The sequence below is a fragment of the Phyllopteryx taeniolatus genome, chromosome 7 (genome assembly GCF_024500385.1).
Source record: "Phyllopteryx taeniolatus isolate TA_2022b chromosome 7, UOR_Ptae_1.2, whole genome shotgun sequence".
Taxonomy (NCBI): Eukaryota; Metazoa; Chordata; class Actinopteri; order Syngnathiformes; family Syngnathidae; genus Phyllopteryx; species Phyllopteryx taeniolatus.
In genome coordinates, this window is record NC_084508.1 from 11,583,837 (window position 1) to 11,604,162 (window position 20,326).

Genomic DNA, 20,326 nt, shown 5'->3' on the forward strand with positions numbered 1-20,326 from the left:
TGCGAGACATTTGGTTTGCATGTGTGCTTGCAATTGTCTTATCACGTGTTTCAACAAAGTCCTCTCAATCCTTACTGATTGGTGACACGTTAACTACAGTAGAGCATATGTTGGTTAACTGTGTGCTTGCAGCTTTATCATTTCATATTTTTTCCTCATCAGCCACATAACTTCTTTCAACAGACAAGAGTGACAAAGTGCTGTTACTCCTTTATTACCTCACTGATTGGTGACAGGTTAATATGAAAAAAAAAAGAACTATTTACAGTATGTGGTATGGCATTTGGTTAGCGTTTGAATGAAACAAAACATTTTCCAGTGATGCTTCTTTAAAGCATCTATGTCCATTTTTCCAGGCCCAAACACAGAAAGGGAAAGCAATGAGGAAGCAGAGGTCAACGTGCGCTCACCCCCCCCCCCCACACACACACACACTATCAAATCAATTCCAGCAGTCTATTCAGCTCAAAGTTGCACACCAAACAGCTTGTTATATAACTTACTGGCACGCTACACTTGGACACACACACATGCTGACAGATCCTTTCCACTGATAAGGAACAACACTATTTGCTTCGCAAGAATGAGGATTAGTGAGCTTACTGGTGTATTTTTGCATCCCTTCTTGGCAAGACATCCCATGTCTTAAGTCCTTGAACAGACACCGATTCTACAAGAAAACAATAGTAAGCATGATAAAAGTAACAAGGTTGAATATTATCATCTAAAACCCCTTATACTCTGCCTCTACAAACTGGCATTTTCCCGCCTTTTGTCCGTATTGCCGTTTTGTATAAATAGCCCCGACACGGACTAAGGTGACAACAACGACCCGCCAATCAGCCACTTGAGGAGTTAAGCCGTAATGACGCCACTTTCAGTGACTCCTGCAATGCTGGGACAAGGCCACACCAGAAAGAGCAGGACAATTATCATTTAATTAGTGTGGCAAAAACTCTATAATTCCCTTTAATTCTATTTATGTCATTACTGTATGTTTATATATTTATATATATATATTCCCTCATTAAAATACACATTAAAACAATTTTTGGGTTTTTTTGGGGGGGAGGGGTCTCAAATAGATTAATGGCATTTCCATTCATTCCAATGGGAAATGATTTACGAACGTGGTCAGTGTGAAAGCTACAATATTCCCCTTGCGCTGGGTTCCGCGTAAAAGTCAAAAGGTGAATAAGTGCTGTATGTTTTGTTACAAATGGTATTGAAGGCCCTTTGTGTTTAAGTGGTGACTGTATGATACAAGTAAAGAAAATGAAAACGATGAGATGGGAATGTTGTTGATGACAAAGGTGTGGCAATATCGCTGGATTCCGTTTAAAACTCAAAGCGGGGTAAATGCCGGGTTTTTGGCTATGGCTCCGATGCGGCCATTTTGCAGGCCCTCAGTGTAAAAGTGTAACCCACAAAAAGGATGAAGTTACTGACTAGTCCCCCAAAAAAATTAACAAGGAACAGTGACTTTGTTGTTGACACAGTTGCTGCAACGTTACCGGGTTTTGTGTAGAAGTCAAAGGTGGATAAAAGTATGGGTCTTCTGTGACGGCTCCTATAGAGCCATTATGCAAACTCTTTGTGTAAAAGAGGTGACTCTGATACTACGGTGGAGAAAAAAAAAAAAAATCAAAATGATGAGAAGCAGTGACTGCTGTTGTTGACAGTTCCAAGAATATCACTGGCTTCCGTGTAAAAGTCAATGACAGATAAATCCAGTATGTTTTATTACGACCTGTCTGACAGGCCCTGCGAGTGAGTACCACTCGCAAAATGCTGTTACTGATACTTACCACCCCCCACAACTGATGAGAAGCAGTGACTTTGTTGTTGTTGACGACGGAGCCGCAGGACAATTGTTTGGTTTTGTTGAAAAGTCAAAGGCGGATAAATACTGGGTCATATTTTGCAGGATCAGTGTAAAAGGGGTTTTGACTAAATATCAAAGAACGTTTGAATAAGATACCCGAGCCATCTCAGCTCAAACATCATTTAAAACCTTTAGGATTATTGCTAAGATGGTAAAGCGGCAAGCTGCACAGCTCCGAAAAGCGCATAAGCTGTGTCACGTACGATTCAAAATGAAAGTAGGATTGATTCTTCATTGACTGTGTGACGAGGATATCAGTTCGTGTTACGTTCTATTCATTAGCAAAGAGTGGGTTTTGAATTTGGATTAAATAGACTGGCGCATAAGTAACACTAAGCTAGATGTTATTGACACAGGAGACACTGACAAATGCTTTAACGTGAAATGGGGAGGGCTACGTCTCTCACAGCGATGATGTGGAAATGAGAAGAAAGGCACAGAGAGAGAGTGAATGCGGGCTTTTAGAAGAAGGGCAGCGGCCAGCGCTAAGTCGTGGGACGGAGTTGGACCCGCGATAACAGCCAAGAGAGCACCCGCGCGGCGAGTGTGCAGCATGACAACGCCAACTCTTTTGCCGTGGTGGGCTCATGGAGAGCAACTGCAGTCATGCAGGATGGTGGGACGGGGGGCCGATGGTGGGCTGGAGGTGTGAGGGGTTGGGGGTCTAGGTGAGGCTGGCGTTGGAGCTGCTGGTGCCGCTGTTCTTTCTCTGGCCGCTCTGCACCACGCTGGGGACCTGCAGGCCCGTCACCACAGAGAAGCTGCCGTTCCACACCTGCGAAGGGGTACAAGGCAGAGACCCGGTGAGGCTCGGATGGAGTATTGCGAGGAGCGGGATTCCCGCTGGTTCTCACCATGAACGCCGGGATGAGCGGCTGCTGGAACTTGGTCCTGAAGGTGTGCATCAGCTGCTTGGTTTTGGCATTGAAGAAGGAGAGCACGCCTGGCAGCCATGGGGAACGTATGCAAGTGGTGCAAAGAGAAGGACATTTAAAATAGGATATACATCACCTGTGGCCTTGCACTGGCCGAGGCTTCAGGGTCTTAGCTAAAGCTACGGTGGAATATCCACCCCCGAAAAAAACTAAAACAAAGCCCATCGCTCATTTGCCAACAACCGGGTATAAGACGAGCAAACAGAAGCAGAGCAAAGGGACCTTCAGGCAGCGAAGAGGATTCAGACATGACACGGAAAAATTAAAACTAACATTTTCGTTTAAGGAATATTTGAACCAGAGAACAAAGCGGAAGAATAGTCCTGCCTGTTCAAGACATAATGAAACATTTTGGAATTTGAGATGGAAGCACACAAAATCTGCAGCAGCGGATGACGATTACAGTGATGAACTACGTGGAGGTGGTAAAAGAGGATGACGTTACATGCCCGTGGGTGTATCAACGGGAATGCTGTGCGCACTTTGGTTGAGTGCTTTTTATGACAACCTAACTGACAGATGACTTGACATTCAAAAACTCCCCGCTCAACCTGAAGTAGCACATTTAACATTGCCAATGGTCATCATTTGTCATCTAAGTTAAAAGAGCACTTAAAGAGTGTTTTGCTTTTGACCTACAAGTCATGGTCAACTGTTCTACCACATAGCAGTTAAGAATGTTAAAATGATACTTAAAACATTGCCTGATCAGATAATAAAGGTTTTAGGATGCAACACTTTGGACACATTTCAAATGTAACGTGGCAATCTGAGCCAATTGGAGGTTGACGGTGTTCCGACTTTGGAGGTTTTCAAATTAAACCAGCATTCCTCAGTACGCCTGAGTGTGGAAATGCCACATCTAAGTACCTTCGTCGTAGTTACAGTAGACTCCTATACTGCCCGGGATGGGGCAGTCCAGCGTCCGGGCCTTGTTGTTGTGCTTGGCGGTGAGGCTCTGCTGGAGCCAGTTGTTCAGATGGATGCACCAGGAGGCGCTGCTCTTCCCCAGCTGGTCGAAGCGGCCCAGGCTGCGCACGGCCACGCCCACGGCGAAGGCCTTGCTCTCCTTGTCGAAGCGCACCTCCCAGTACTGCTGGCCAGCGTCGATGCCCGTATCGGCTGCGGGTCGAACGATCCTGATGTCATCGTCAATCAGATCAGCTCTGTTCCGCTGATTTGTTTTTTCTGAGCTTACCGAGCACTGTGTAGGACTCTGCTGTGAAGCGATCCCTATTGGGCCGGGCCGTCGGTGCTCTTTTTGGTGACATCAGCGCCGACCTGATGACACAGAAGAAAAAAATGCTGGTTTTGATCAAATGCTTTCATGCCGCGAAGTTTGCCCATACTTGACCTGAACGATCAATTCCACCCATGCAAGGCAGCACCATGTTGATGCTTCATTGGAAAATGTTTTGTTACTCAAGAGGCGCCCCAACATTTTTTAAGTGGAACTTACTTTTAAACACGAGTAGAGTACATACCTGTACAAATGGATGAGTAGGCAGTTACACATCATGTTTTACAACATGAAATAAATATAAGAATAAATATACAGGTGCATCTCAATAAATGAGAACTTGGTAGAAAAGTAGTCATTTGAGTAGTTTAACTCCAAAAGTAAAACTCTTATTAGACAGATTCTTTCAACACATGGGAAAATACATTTCAGAAGGCCAATTTTATTTTATTTCTAATTTAAAATGGGTTTGAGTATTTCTTATGTAATATTATAATTGATATTTATTTTCTGTTTTCATTAACTGAAAACTATAATCATCAAGATAAAAAAAAAATCATGAAATATTTCACTGTGTAGTGAATTAGAAATTTCACTTAAAAAAAAAAAGAACTACTGAAATAAATGAAGTGTTCCACAATATTCTAATTATTTTAGATAGTGTGTAATGTAGAAATATTTGATGTATTCTCACAATGAAAAATTACTGTTGAACTGCAATACAAACTCAAATGAGGAAGCAACCAAAAAGTGGTCCAGTTGCCAAGACATGTTTTAATATACACCACATAACATTATTACAGTATTAGACTAAAGTATGTATTCATTCATCCATTTTTTGGATGAATGAATACGATTGTCCTCAATAGGGTCACGGGTGAGCTGGAGCTTATCCCAGCTGACTTTGGGCAAGAGGCGGCGTACACCCTGCACTGGTCACAAGTCAATCACTGGGGGGCAAATGAATGATCTAGAGTCTTCATTAAACCTGACATGCATGCTCTGGAAAGTGGGAGGAAGCCTAAGCACTCGAAGAAAACTCCTGCACACAAGGGGAGAACATGCAAACTCCAGCAAAGAAGGCCAGAGCTGAGAGTCACACCCTGAACCTCAGAGCTGTGAGGCAGATGTGCTAAGCACTAGCTCACCGTGCTACCCTTACTATGTATTCATTAATACGAAATGTCGCAACTCCTGTAAAACTAAATAAGATGTGGGTTTTTTTTATTGTATAAGTGTTCAATAAAAGCTACCTGCTTTTAAAATGCCTTGCACGTCAAGAATGATGTAAATATAATGGTGACAATGACATCTTCCTGATTGGCTCGAAAAACGTACGGCCCCTCATATGCAACCACAACTATTGCAATACCTGTAAAACAAAACATTGCATAAATTGCTGTGTATCAAGTTTCAATAAAATTATCTCGTATGTACGCATGAATTAAACATATTGCAATTCTTGTAAAACTGAATATGACACAAGTTGCTTTTTATTGTTTTAATTAAAAATATCTGCTTTCAAATGCCTCCCACGTCAACATTGACTCGGAATGGTGACAATGACATTTGCCAGACGTGTGGAATTAAGGCCATCTACATTTCACTTGTCACAAACAAATCTTCCCAAAAATGTTGTGGTTGTTGTGCTTCCGGCATTCTTTTTTGAGCCAACAAAAAACCCCACCAAATCCATCCATCACATGGCATCTCCCAGGGATTCCCCACGATTACTGGCTTAAGACCCAAAACTAACTAGTACAATCATGTCTTTTCATAGAATCAACACACACTGCACATACACTAATGAGAAAGCACTACAGTGAACCCCCGCCTAGTTGCGGTTCGCTATTAAGGACCCTATTTGCATTTTCCTATGGTACAAAGCCTCAGTGATTTGTTGAAAAACTCACCTAGTGTCTTTCCTCTCTGTATTTGTGGTATTTCTGTTAACACCCTAAATGCCAGAAGATGGCGCTTCAACCTTAGCTAATAGGCACAAAGTAATTAGTGTCAAAGTACAACCCCAATTCCAATGAAGTTGGGACGTTGTGTTAAACCTAAATAAAAACAGAATACAATGATTTGCAAATCATGTTCAACCTATATTTAATTGAATACACTACAAAGACAAGATATTTAATGTTCAAACTGATCAACTTGATTGTTTTTAGCAAATAATCATTAACTTAGAATTTTATGGCTGCAGTACGTTCCAAAAAATCTGGGACAGGTGGCAAAAAGGACTGAGAAAGTTGAGGAATGCCCATCAAACACCTGTTTGGAACATCCCACAGGTGAACAGGCTAATTGGGAACAGGTGGGTGCCATGATTGGGTAGAAAAGGAGCTTCCCTGAATTGCTCAGTTATTCACAAGCAAAGATGGGGCGAGGTTCACCTCTTTGTGAACAAGCGCATGAGAAAATAGTCGAACAGTTTAAGGACAATGTTCCTCAACGTACAATTGCAAGGAATTTAGGGATTTCATCATCTCCGGTCCATAATATCATCAAAAGGTTCAGAGAATCTGGAGAAATCACTGCATGTAAGCGGCAAGGCCGAAAACCAACATTGAATGCCCGTGACCTTCGATCCATCAGGTGGCACTGCATCAAAAACCGACATCAATGTGTAAAGGATATCACCACATGGGCTCAGGAACACTTCAGAAAACCAATGTCAGTAAATACAGTTCGGCGCTACATCCATAAGTGCAACTTAAAACTCTACTATGCAAAGCAAAAGCCATTTCTCAACAACACCCAGAAACGCCGCTGACTTCTCTGGGCCCGAGCTCATCTAAGATGGACTGATGCAAAGTGGAACGGTTTTCTGTGGTCCGACGAGTCCACATTTCAAATTGTTTTTAGACGTTGTGGACGTCGTGTCTTCCGGGCCAAAGAGGAAAAGAACCATCCGGACTGTTATGGACGCAAAGTTCAAAAGCCAGCATCTGTGATGTATGGGGCTGTGTTAGTGCTAATGGCATGGGTAACTTACACATCTGTGAAGGCACCATTAATGCTGAAAGGTACATACAGGTTTTGGAGAAACATATGCTGCCATCCAAGCAACGTCTTTTTCATGGACGCCCCTGCTTATTTCAGCAAGACAATGCCGAACCACATTCTGCACATGTTACAGCGTGGCTTCGGAGTAAAAGAGTGCGGTTACTAGACTGGCCTGCCTGCAGTCCAGACCTGTCTCCCATTGAAAATGTGTGGCGCATTATGAAGCGTTAAATACGACAACGGAGACCCCGGACTGTTGAACAGCTGAAGCTGTACATCAAGCAAGAATGGGAAACAATTCCACCTACAAAGCTTCAACAATTAGTGTCCTCAGTTCCCAAACGTTTATTGAATGTTGTTACAAGAAAAGGTGATGTAACAGTGGCAAACAAGACCCTGTGCCAGCTTTTTTGGAATGTGTTGCAGCCATAAAATTCTAAGTTCATGATTATTTGCTAAAAACAATTAAGTTTATCAGTTTGAACATTAAATATCTTGTCTTTGTAGTTCAATTAAATATAGGTTGAACATGATTTACAAATCATAGTATTCTGTTTTTATTTATGTTTAACACAACGTCCAAACTTCATTGGAATTGGGGTTGTAGTTGAAGTGATACATCTTGACTGAGAGACAAAGAGCTTTGTATGTTGAGGTAGTCTCGCCACGCTGCACTATTTGCATATCTGTTGTTGACCAACAACTGGCCACTCATGCCAGAGTAGCATCTGCACCACTTGCACACTGAGTGAGGAGTATCTGCAACATTTGCACAATCGACATTGTCCCAGATTATCGCGCTATGAGTCACTTTAAACTGCATACACTCCTTGAAGTCTCGGCACCCTTTGCACAATGGTCATTGCACAGGACTATTGCGAGATTAGTCATTCAAACTGCTCTAAGTGCTAGAGGACTTGCATCTAAGAGTGCATCTTTTTGGACAATTGTCAAAAAAATATTTCAAAAATTGAAAAATAAATGTACCAGTGACTGTTTTTCTCAATTTCTTTATGTCTCAAAACTGTTCTCTGCCAATTGACTGTCTGTTGTCGTACTAGAGCGGCTCCAACTACCGGAGACAAATTCCTTGTGTGTTTTTTGGACATACTTGGCAAATAAAGATGATTCTGATTCTGATGCCCTGCAGTGTGACCGTAGCATCAGACACACCTGGCTGGAGACTGCATTGGTGAGCTGGTTCGGGTCTTTTCTTTGCGAATGTCCTGGATCTTTCCTCCGCTGCCATCCCACTCCACATTAAGGTCCTCGATCTTCAGGTTCTGGTGGGCCGACGCCGAGTCCAATTTGAACGTGAATGCTGGGTGGACAAAGGGGAGCTAGCCGACAGTTGGAGCATGTGGCGTTCGTTCTCAGGAGCCCCTTGCACACTCACCATGGGTTTCCAGTGTAACGGGTTCAGAGAAATCTCCTGCCACGGCCTTGTTACATGCCCTCACCCTGAACGTCATGAACCGGGTGTCAAACCGCAAACCTGATGACAAGAACACAACCAAAGTAACATGATTTTCTCCCCAATTCCCAGCCCAAGTTATGCCGATCCTTTGCCCACCTGTGAGCGTGTGCTCCATCTCACGTATGCCCTCCACAACCATCCAGGGGTAGTCCTCTCTGATGCGTGGCGGACCCTCGTGGTTGGTACGCCGATGCTCCAGGATGTAGTGGTCTATTTTACTGTCGGGCTCCGCTAGCGTCCAGACGACAGTCACCGTGTTGTCGCACACCTGGCACTCAGACATCTGGATCTCTGGCGTGGCCGGGACTGCGACAAATTATTATTTTTTTTAAATAAATAAATAAATGACCGGAGCACAGAAGCAGACCTACGCCCAAGGCTTAAACCTTTGCCACGTGAGCAGTCAACAAGTGGGTGACTTCAACTTACATGCCATTTACGTTAGCATATGTTTGGCAAAATTGTGTATATAATTCATTATTTAATTCATTACATGGCTCATTTGTGACACAAAATTCAATTTTCAGTTCTCTGATGATCATTTTGTCTTTGTCATCACTGTTGTGAAAATTAAAATACAAACACACTTGTGGAGTTAATCCTTTAGAGGTGGAGAGGTGAAGTCTCTTAATATTTTTCCAGGACATTTTAGCTGAACTTGAAATGTTGAGCTTTTACGCAGAGTTATTCCATATTTTACGCAGAGTTATTCCATATTTTTTGTTTCTACTCATGACCGAAACGGCTCCCAAATTTCATGTCGCCAGGTCAAACTTGAATTTGCAACAAAATCCAGAGGGCGCTACTAAACCAATTTTTGGGTGCCATGCCCTCCACCATTACAAAACATACATTTTTACCAGAATGAAGATGCCTGCAAATTCTGATGATTGGCAGAGTATGAAATTTCAGGGGGTTGAACATGGTCAAATGGTGGTAAATTTTTGAATGACAAAGAATACAAAGCAATTTCCAAAGAACACATTTTCTGTGGGTAAACTGAACACCCACCTATTCGCAGATGGCTGTTCAGGAATTTAGTTATTTGTGGGGGTTTTTTTTTCTGTGGAAACTATCCTTTTGCTGAAAAATTCACCTATTTGAGGGCTTTGGCATATCTTTTATCTCCTTTCCATAACACCCTAAGATGCCACAAGTTGGTGTCAAAGCACTGGCTAATAGGAAAATAGTCGTAAAACACTTTTTAAACACTTGTCTGTCTAGGTTTAATTGATCCATCTCAACTGTTCTAAGATCTTTGTATGTTGGGGAGGAGCTATGTTTAGCCTGGGTTGTTAGCAAAAGGGACAGGGTCTTTGCTGCATGTGCATGTTTTGGCTCTGCTGAGGGCAGACGACCCGTATTTTACGGGTTGAGATGATTGTGCAAAAAGGCACACTTCCAGTGGATTCTTTTAAAAAAATCAAATCATCTGTAAGACATTGATTTTTAAGAGTAACGTTGGAAGAGGAGTTTTAAAATGGGATCTGTCTGTGGCATATTTACAGGTTAAACTATTAATAAATGCAAAATCATTTTTCCGGTGGCGTCAATAACTAGCCATTTTCAGCTAATCGCATCGGCTCTGTGTTTAATGTACTGCTAATTAGGGTTCGGACCGTACAAAAAATTGGCGAAGCAGACCTGGAAGAAACTTGAGACCCTGCAGCAGGGCCTTCTCCTGGCTGAAGTCTACCATCAAGTGACTCATGTTGTCGCTGGCCTTGGCCTTCAGGGAGAGGCGGAAGGCTGGAGCCATCGTCACACTGCCGACAAGAGAGGAAAGTCACAAAACACAGAAAGACGGATGGACGCTAGCCAGGACTACCACTGAGCTCATCGCCCTGATGGGCGCTGTAAGGCGAGCTAGGGGGGGGGGGGGCATTCATCCAGAGAGGCGGGGGGAATGGGGACGGGGGTGGGAACGGTACGACACCACAACAAAAAGGCTCTTGAGTGGAGAGTTACCACAGTGCTTATTGTCTAAGAAAAGTGTGACTACATGTTGGAACGCATGCATGCTATCATACGAGATGGCTGGTTATATAAGGGAAAAAAGAACAAAATGGAAGCAATGGGTGGCTGAGTACAATACCTATCCTTAATGTCTTTGGCCGCCTGGAGGAGAAGAGGAGGAGAGAGGAGATACGAAGCGAAGAGACAACTGAGTTTGGCGCCCATAATTGTTAAGGTCACATTTAGAACAAAACATGTCGCTGGCGGTGTGGTGACACCACAGAGAGGACAAGTGTTTTTTGTTTTATGTCACTTCATTGCAGGCCAACAGATGCACGAGTTACCTGCGTGAAGCCGTCCCTCCCGGAGGAGCAAAGCGTGTGATTGGCCAACTCCAGCAGCTCCTCCGAACTCTCCAGTGCTTTGGTACAGGCGCTCAGCTGACTCTGAGTGACGACATGAAGAGGATGACAACAGTGATGTTATGTTTGCTCCATCAGGGAGAGGCAGGCACTGCCCTGTTCTCCTTCTTGTCAAAAAGCACAAACAGACAAACTCACATGCAGTCTTGTAATGTAACAGAGAACAACTACTTCATTACTGTACCTAAGTAGATTTTTTTTTTCAACTTCTGTACTTCACTTCATTTTTTTATATTTCTGTCAACTTTCACTTTTACGCCACTAAATTTCCTAAATCAAATATGCACTGCTGCTCACACATCTCCGCCAGCGAATGACAACCAAAACGACTATAACTGTAATCTCCGTGGTGGTGATAACAGCAATAACGTTACGCACTCCTGGGCGCATTTACAGGAAGGAGTTTTGTACATTGGATAAAGTGCCTCTCATGCCTGCGTGACAGAAATATTAGCATTCAAAAAACCTGAAGGCAAACATCAGGGTAGGTTAAATTAATTGATATGAAACCAGTGAAATGAATTTTAGTTATCATGAGCTTGTAAGGCATATGGTTAACATGATGGCCAGGCAAATGTATGCTCAACTCAACTTTATTTTTTTAAGTACTTTAAAAACAGCCACAGCCTAAAAAGTGCTGCACAAAAATCTAAATCAAACATAAGCTATAAAGTGATTTAAACATAAAACAACTATAACAATAAAATAAGCTTAAAACAATTACAAAAAACAACAACAACAACACTAAAAACAGGTGCAGTCTCATGTCGAGTTAAAAGTCAAAGAATAAAAAATGGGTTTTAAGCCAAGTTGTTAAAATGGACAGAAAGGGAGCTTCTCTAAATGTGCTGAGGAAGGTCATTCTACAGTTTGGGACCAGCAACAAAAATAAGCCCGATCCTCTCTGAGCCTCCGCCTTGACCTCAGGAACTCCAGAAGCAACTAAATGGTCAGCTGACCTGATGCACCAGGCAGGCGTATCGGGATGGAGTAGCTCAGAGGGGTAAGGTGGGGCGAGACCATTTACAGATTTAAAAACAGATACAAGAATCTTAAATCTGTCAAATTAAAATTCATTCGAAAATGCACAGCGAGCCAGTGGAGGGATGGCAAAATCTGAGTTATGTGCTCGCGCTTATGTACTCCAGTTAGCTATGCAGACTACTACTACTGCCAACTACTGTACACCACTGAAATAAACTAAATTTAGAAAATGAACAAAAAAAATTCTAAATGTACACTTTTTAAAAATACTTTTACAACCAATATTAAAGTACATTTAATATCATATATTACTTTTGATACTTAAGTACAGCAAATGTCAGATACTTCATACTTTTACCAAATGTATTTCCTGGTAAGATATTTGTTGCTTTAAGATACTTCATACAAGACGGTTGAAATGCACAACACCAGTCCCAGAAAATCAAAAACGTTTTGTTCACAAAAGGTTAGGTCAATATTAGCGGTGGACAAAACAGTCTGTGTTTCGGATGAAAAAAAGATACTTTTGACGATACATGCTTCGTATTGAATAGTGACAGTATCTAGACAAAATGCTTTATTAAAAATAAAAAAGTATGATATGCAAAGCGTATTGTTCTTAAAAGTTTTAGTCAAACTCTATATTTTGTGGAGCTCTACGGCATTCGATTTTTGCGATACCACTGTACACCAAAATAATGATTTCTTATGTTGCGTGGCAAATGTTGCAGCAAAAATAATACAATTTAGTACAAAGACATTACGCTGTCCATTTTTGGACAACACTTCCTAAAGAACACATACACCAACAATCATTCCGAATTTGAGCGTTTTCTTCCCTTCGGATAAAAGTCAGCAAAAGCCAGACTGTCGGATGTGTCTGAAAGATTATATTGAGCGATTATCCTGTGATGCGGGGCTGGGTTAAGACTGGTTATTTTTCGTCCCACATCTGCACAGAAAATGACAAACGTAAATATTTGTGTTTTGGTATAGTAGTTTGTGGTATATTTATGGTTCAAACGATTAATATAGGCAATAATAATTAAATATTGGGGGGGGGGGGGGTCAATTACTCGCATCTTTTTTTCTACTCCCTGCATGGCTCGGTACCTATCCCCCCCGGGGGGATTATTGGAGCCACTCAAAAGTGAGCATTATTGCCTTTGTAAAGCCAGAATTCTTGACTGTTCTCATTAGTTTGTGCAAGTGTTCACAATGTTGTGGCTGGTGAGTGTATAGACTTACCTGCAGCTCGTATGTGCGGCTGGCTCCTTCCTGTTTAATGCGCGTCAACATGTTCTCCTTCATCTCGTCCAGAACCGAGTGGAGGGAGTTGAACTCGGACTCCAAGTCCTCCTGCACTTGGGTGGAGTTGGCCTGGAGGCAGCGGCCAAACGAAGGATGACAGGTTAAAAGTTCCCAACTTCATTTATGTGATCATTGATCCAACACGTGTGTGCCCTCACCTCCAGGTTTTCCAGACTCTGTTTGAGGCTGCAGACGAAATTTGAGATCTCATCGTTCTTGGTGGCCAGCGTGTGGGTGATCTTACGCAGAGACTCCTGCGGGAAAGAAAAGGTTGCACCTCAATTTTGCCTTAATAAAACATTTTAAAATTATTAATTGCCATACAAGTATAAGCACAAGTTAACTAGACTAACATTAATACATTAGAAACAATAAAACTCTTTAAACACTTAACTTTAACAGTGCATGATATTAAACATAGTACGCAGTCGGTGCCTACTGTGACAAGCAAAGGTAGAAGTTTAGATCTTCACTCAGTCATCCTTTTTGTGAGACAGCACAAACTAATGCGACCCAAACACACAACAGTCACAGGAGACCCAAATCATTGTCCTTGACTCCGGTTAAGAGTCTCAGACTATTGTGAAACTGACTGAGACACTCCTTTACGCAAAAAACAAGACATTATTTCAAATTAACAGTGTAGAAAATTCACAATTCAATTTAAAATTGACAGTGTAGAAAACTCCTCCAATCTGAACAAAAGTACTTGGAACATCTTACATAACACTTACAAATAAATGGCTTAAGGGTAATTCGGCGTTGCAACCCGTAAGAACAGCATTTCTCAAGCAATAATGAGACCTCTGACGTTTATTATCTTAAGCCACTCAGCAAAAACATACAAGTGTGGTGAAGACTCACAATTTCTTCCATGAACAACAACTTAGCTCTTTCCCGACATACAAAAATCTTAGAGCAGTTGAGATGTATCACTGCAACTCAGGATGCACTGAAGCCGATATCAGAATACCAGTTCTGATACTGTATGAGATACTACAACACTGATACCACTTTACCAGCCAGACATTTCCACAACACTACCCATTACCAGCATGCGTGCACAACACTGCCCCACGGAGGCCAAGTCGTGCCCTACAAAAGCAGCACGTATACCTTCAGGCAGGTGGAACAGGACCATGTCAGCTGTGTGGCGAATCTTTACGCAGTTATGGCCAAAATTATAATCAAGATTATTTTGATCAATATTGAAATTAGTTATTCATTGTGTTAGGAAAATCATCTATTTTATTGCTCTATTTTTAAACAAACAATACGTAAACAGTTTTCAGTCCAAATCAAAACTTGTAATAAGGATGAATTTAGCCAAAAATATAAAATCTCCCAAGGACTAAGTGAATAAAGATCCTATTACCAGAGTGCAATCAGATAGTCCAGAAAACAGATGGCGGTCTCTTTTGAGGCACTAGCTCCTCACTATGATGCCCCTCATCTCCACTTTTTGAAGTACTTTCTTCGTTATACATGACTGGCTCTTATCAGTCCACCGAGTGATTTTAGGCTCCCGCTGCAAGGTGCGCTTGCTTGTCATTCAGGCCTTCGCCCCCTGATGGTTGGCTGACTCCTGGTTGAGAAAGCGCTTGATTTCATATGCAGCAGAGCCCACATTTTAAATGGCAACAATCATTTTAATTTAATCATGACAGCCAAAATCGTGATCACGATTAAAATTTGATTAAGCCCTAGTCTGGAAATTTAAGAGGGGTGAAGCTTGTGCAGCCTAGCACCTTCAACAAGAAATTTGATTAAACGTCTGAAGAAATTCAGTGAGAAAATTACCTTGGAGAGACATCATCTGTTGTTTTATAAGTGTGATGTGTATGTGTTATATTTGAGTGAAACTCACGTCATGTACAATAACTTTGTATTTTTGAACTATAATTCATTAAAATAAAACATTTTCATTACAAATAGCAAGACGTAAAGTCATTATCAAATATCGGTACTACTTAGTATTGGTGAGTATTTAAATGTAAGTATTTGTAATCATCCTCGCTCTGAAAAAAAGGTGGTATCGGTGCATCCCTAACTTCAACATACTTCCTTGACACCAATTACAACTGTCCTATTAGCCATGGCTTTGACGTCATGCTATGGCATTTTAGGACATTACAGAAATATGCAGAGAGGCACAAAGTTTTCAGTGAATACCCGCGGATCAGTTTGACAGGAAAAAAAACATCCGTCCATCTTCTGTACCGCTTTATCCTCACAAGGGTCACGGGCGTCCTGGAGCCTATCCCAGCTATCTTCGGGGGAGAGGCGGGGTACACCCTGAATTGGTCGCCAGCCAATCGCAGGGCACATATGAAAAAACAACTAGTCCCACTCATATTCACACCTACGGGCAATTTAGAGTCTTCATTAGGCAGAGCTTCACTGCATTCCTATTCATGCTTATATGGATTAAGCTTGAACAAAAGTGAGAATTTCCCAAGTTTGTGGAACTGTACCAACTGGAAAGGGGACTGAAACAAAAGGCTGTGATGCATTCACGTGTCCTACTGATGCGTTTAGGTGAGTCACGTTTCCTTGGAGGCTCCTTGAGTCACGTGACAGGTTATCCTTTCGCTGATTGGCTGGCACCACCTGACCTGAGCTCAGAGGAGGCCACTTCACGGCCGGAAGGATGCGCATTCATAATTTAATCATGCAGCTGAGCAGCCATTGAAGTGGAGCAACCGCACTCAATGACACACCAAATAATAATGTTTCAAAAGAAAAAAAAAACCCCAGCAACAACCATGTCGTGTTCCCTTCCAACTAGTACCTAAAAAGCGCAAATTTAGACCCAATGAGTGTTGAAGACTGCGTCCATGTTGTTCACAGGGAGAGGCCGCCAGTTAGTGACTACGACGCCTGTGTAACCATAACACAATTGTAGTCAAATGGTACAAGCATGGCTTTAAAGCAGAAAGACTGTAATTCATTTAGGGTCGTGGCCACCAACAAAAGTCCGCCTTCTCGCCCTCTCTTTCCTTTGTACGCTACGCCCTCAAACGTCCTCCCCCAATCGGAAACACCTGTTCCTCCGTGTCGGGCTCACCTTCTGGTCTCCCATCTCGGCGTCCTGGGGCGACGGCTCCCGTCGAACCACAAAACAGCGCCGCCGGTTCCTCGGCTTTCCGAATATTAGCACGGCGATGGTGGTACTGATGCTGCCGGGGTGCGACGCATCTTTAGAACCGACACCGAGCGAGCACCAACGCCTCAGGGCCGCGTAGCGTACCGCGCATGCGTCTCGACGCGGGTGGATTGTGGGTAGCCGTGTCTCCCGCTGCGGCTCGGGACGAATGCTACCTTCAGGGACCTTACGGGAAAAAGAGACCTTTAGGTGGGCAGCCGAGGAGGGGAGAGTTCAGTGTCCCATAAATTGTACTCAATGTACTCAAGTCAGAGCACACTATCCGAGACCAATGGTGGTGGTGGTGGGGGGGATGGGGATGGGGTGACTGAAAGTAGTAGAAAGTACAGATAGTTGTGTTGAAAAAATAAGGAGTAAAAGTATACTCAAATACTCAAGTCAAGTATAGATAACTGAAAAATCTACTTAAGTACAGTATACTTCCCACCTCTGGCAACCGGACATGACATTGAAGTGCATTATAATGTCTCTTTGCAACATTTACATTAACACAGAAGACAGATGTTAAAAGACCCTGTAAAGGGATTTCAGTTATAGGTTTCTAAATACATAAAAACAATGATTGATGTGCTGAAAACGTGCAAAGACTGAGAACAAAGTAGTACTGAATTGTTGAGATAAAGCATTTAACTCTTTCTCAACATTTCAGAGGTAGGGATTTTTGGGGCGTGTCTAAAGTTGTCAATTAACCTTATGATGCATGTTTTTGGGAAGTGGGAGGAAACCAGAGTGCTCGGAGAAAACCCACACAGGTACGGGGAGAACACAGGCGGGGCCGGGGATTGAACCCCAGACATCAGAACTGTGAGGCAGACGCTCTAACCAGTCACCCTACGTGGCGCCAACTTTATTTCAATAGTACAAATAAATGGTCGTCTTTTCATGTAAGCCTACATTTGCTTGTTTTGTCCGTTGTTGTTCTCAGAGAAAGAATGCTAACCATCAAGGGAGAGAAAAATCTCACTATATGTAAAAAAATAATAATAAAAATAAGACGTTTATTAAAAAATTATTGAAACAAAACATATTTTTACATGATAAATACATTAATCAAAAATGCTTTCCCCCCAAAAAAAATTTCATTCTTAAAATAATATCATTTGTGAAACTTTTTTTTTCAAAGAATTAAAATGTTTTCTTGCAAAATAAAAAGCTTTTTTCTTCTTTAAAAAAAAAAAAAGAAATTCCAGTTTATTTTTTTCTTTCCTAATGATCAGCTGAAGCGAATGAACCAGATTGATTGAAAGCATGCCCACCACTAAATTAGGAACCAGGTATCAGGCCTTTGGCCTCCACTGTGATTGGTCATCAGACCTCCTCAGTCTGGTTAAAGTCTGTGTGTGTGGCTGTCTGTCTTTCCTGTCGAGATATTCGCTGGTCTGACTGTGACGTTTGCTGTTTCAAGTCCTTACTGGTCATCATGGCGGCTCACCTATTTGCGGTCCTGCTGTGGTGCGCTGTAGCTCTTCCTGGCCTCTTTGCAGTGCCGTCTTTGCCGACGATCACCTGTGGAAAGGACAGCGTGGCGGTGGCAGCGAGCCTAGGTGTCCAGCACATCAATGGAAAGCACAATCATGGGTTCAGGTTTAAGCTGCAGGAGGTCCAGAGCAGCAAATATCAACAGGTTAGCAGTTAAAATGTTAGTTGATTGGATTCTTGGGGTAGGGGAAATGCATTTTTAATTTCCTTGGGTGCACTGCTGCGCACCGGGCCCAGTTTGCAGGTACCATCAAATGCCATCTTTTATACTCTAACACATGACCTGTTTAAACCTTGTTTATGTTCAACTGTAGCAACGTAGGCTGGTGAGTGTGGAGACTTGTGGCGCAACCAGGAAGTATACCCAAGGCCAACAAATTGACTGAGAGTGTGGAGCAATAACAATGGGAAAAGTTTAGGGTAATTTAACAACTGCATCCCTCAATCTGTTTCCATCTGCCCCTCCATCCAGGTATCAGGAGGTTGCCATATAGATGTGAATGTGAAGCTTGTGCAGACCAAATGTCACTTCACCAACCCCAAACCTGATGACCAATGTGAGCTGTGGCGACGGGATGAACGGGTAAATGTTCATTTAGTTCTAAAAGGTTACTGCTAAGCTGCTCATGTAGGTGATGTGCTAATTGTGCTGTTGTTGTCTTTAGGGTGCAGTGGCCACTTGCAGTATTGAATTTTGGGTTATGTGGGGCGTGGCCAAAGTCACCAGACACGAATGCACCACCAGGCCAGGTCATGACCATGCTTTTTTTTTGTTTTTTTTGTTCTTGTAGGGGGGCTGGCGCAATCTGAAGCAAAATGCAGTGGAACCTCAGTTCACAAACTTAATTTGTTCTGACACCGTTTGTGAACTGAAACATGATTTCTATTTGAAATTGAATAAATCTGTTCCAGCCCAGACCCAAGTTATGGTTACCTTTTAGTATGTAGTTTAAAAAAATAAAAAATTTATACGGACCAATTCATAGTTTGTAACCAAAGTGCACTAGGCTACTTCCTTGTGGTAGAAAAGACTATTGCTGACTTTACTATTTTTAACCCGTGTGAAATGTAACCGTCTTGAAATAAAATCAAATTTTTTTTTTTTTTTTTTTTTTTTTTTAAACTGTGTAACGAGTGTACTTTGGTAACATGCCATCTGTGTGCAGAACTTTCCAATGAGGAGATTGTGACCATTTGTCCCCACTGCCCCGAGTTGTTACCTCTGGAAGACCCGACGGCCGTGAAGGCTGTGCATGCCGCTGTGGTCAAGTTCAACCGGGAGAGCGAACACCAGAATTACTTCACCCTAATGGAAGTGGCTCACGTGACAATGGGGGTGATTAGTTTTCATCAGTTTTCTTTTCTCCTTGCTGTATCATGTGCCAAATGTCCTTTTCAATAACTTATCCTTCCGGTCGCAGTACATTGCAACGATCGGCACGGTTACCTGGCTCAAGTTCGCCCTGGTGGAGACGATGTGTCCTAGAGGGGCCAGGAATACTTTTGTGGCCTGCACGCCTCTTTGTCAAGACAGAGCTGTGAGTTAGCTTTCATGCTTATTGCTGGCCAAAGATGAACAAATCTCATTTTGATTTTGTTCATAATGTGAGTTTTTTTTTTTCCCTTTCCCCCCCCATTAAGCATAATGTCTTTTGCCAAACTTCATATTACAACTTGCACAGACAAGTGGGAGAACTTGACTGCGAATTGTATCTACCAAAAGTAAGTCGACAAAAGCGCTATCTACTTGTACACAAAGTCCCTCACTGGTCTTTTGGTTCTCCACAGAATCCGGGCCCCCACCCGACCGGTGTGCCAGAGTCCGTGTGCAGGCCATTGTTCCACCAAAGTCCGGAAGCTTGTGTTTGCAAGGAGCGGCTGAACAACCCGAATCCATCCATTCACCACATTTGCCCCTTCCCGCTTAAGTGAGGTTGTCATTTGTCAACTCTTTGAAATAAAACAAACTAAAGTACTCTGCTGCCACTTGTCTATTGAATCATGGCTGTCATTTAGCTTTTCCTTAACTTTCATGGTATGCTAAAGTCTAACTCAAAATTAGGTTTTTTTTATTTATTCCTGGACCACACTTGTAGCGCAAATCCTATTTCCTAATTGAAACGAGAATCTGTTCCGGGTTTTTTTTTTTTTTTTTTTTTTTTTTTGAGGGGAAGAATAGCACCAAGTATACAGAAATGGCATTTGAAAAGAAACTGCTTTTGTCAAACCTTCAATTGTGCTGCTCATTCTGTCTTTGCAACCTGGGGACAGTAGGAAACTGTTCATTGACATCTCTCCATTTCCTCAGCTCATCAGTACGGCACTAATTAGTCATTCTTTGCAAAGGATTAAGAATATATCCCTGTATTATGGTCTGTCCATGTTCGAGCAACATTTTTCAGATGTTGCTTAAACGGTAACAACACTGCCACAGATGCCAATTGTTAGCCCACGTGTCT

At 42.4% G+C, this 20,326-nt stretch overlaps 2 protein-coding genes across 3 annotated transcripts; one reads left to right on the forward strand and one right to left on the reverse strand.

Annotated features, from left to right (window-relative positions):
- Window positions 1-198: 198 nt before the first annotated feature.
- fsd1 (fibronectin type III and SPRY domain containing 1) lies at window positions 199-16,538 on the reverse strand. Of its 2 annotated transcripts, XM_061779516.1 has the most exons (13): window positions 16,290-16,535; window positions 13,381-13,476; window positions 13,160-13,291; window positions 10,850-10,951; window positions 10,645-10,667; window positions 10,194-10,315; window positions 8,646-8,855; window positions 8,469-8,567; window positions 8,246-8,393; window positions 4,019-4,101; window positions 3,691-3,942; window positions 2,740-2,828; window positions 199-2,660 (listed from the first exon to the last, which is right to left on the reverse strand). In XM_061779516.1, the coding sequence occupies exons 1-13, from the start codon at window positions 16,302-16,304 to the stop codon at window positions 2,550-2,552; spliced, it is 1,482 nt and encodes a 493-aa protein (XP_061635500.1). In that variant the 5' UTR covers window positions 16,305-16,535; the 3' UTR covers window positions 199-2,549. The 2 variants fall into 2 exon arrangements, 1 of the variants encoding a protein (XP_061635500.1); XR_009789380.1 differs by lacking the exon at window positions 199-2,660 and having other exon boundaries at window positions 3,691-3,959; window positions 16,290-16,538.
- A 1,147-nt stretch (window positions 16,539-17,685) lies between these two features.
- LOC133480862 (antihemorrhagic factor cHLP-B-like) lies at window positions 17,686-19,842 on the forward strand. The gene is made up of 7 exons (XM_061779536.1): window positions 17,686-18,012; window positions 18,340-18,450; window positions 18,533-18,617; window positions 19,034-19,203; window positions 19,289-19,405; window positions 19,509-19,589; window positions 19,656-19,842. The coding sequence occupies exons 1-7, from the start codon at window positions 17,809-17,811 to the stop codon at window positions 19,797-19,799; spliced, it is 912 nt and encodes a 303-aa protein (XP_061635520.1). The 5' UTR covers window positions 17,686-17,808; the 3' UTR covers window positions 19,800-19,842.
- The last annotated feature ends 484 nt before the right edge of the window (window positions 19,843-20,326 follow it).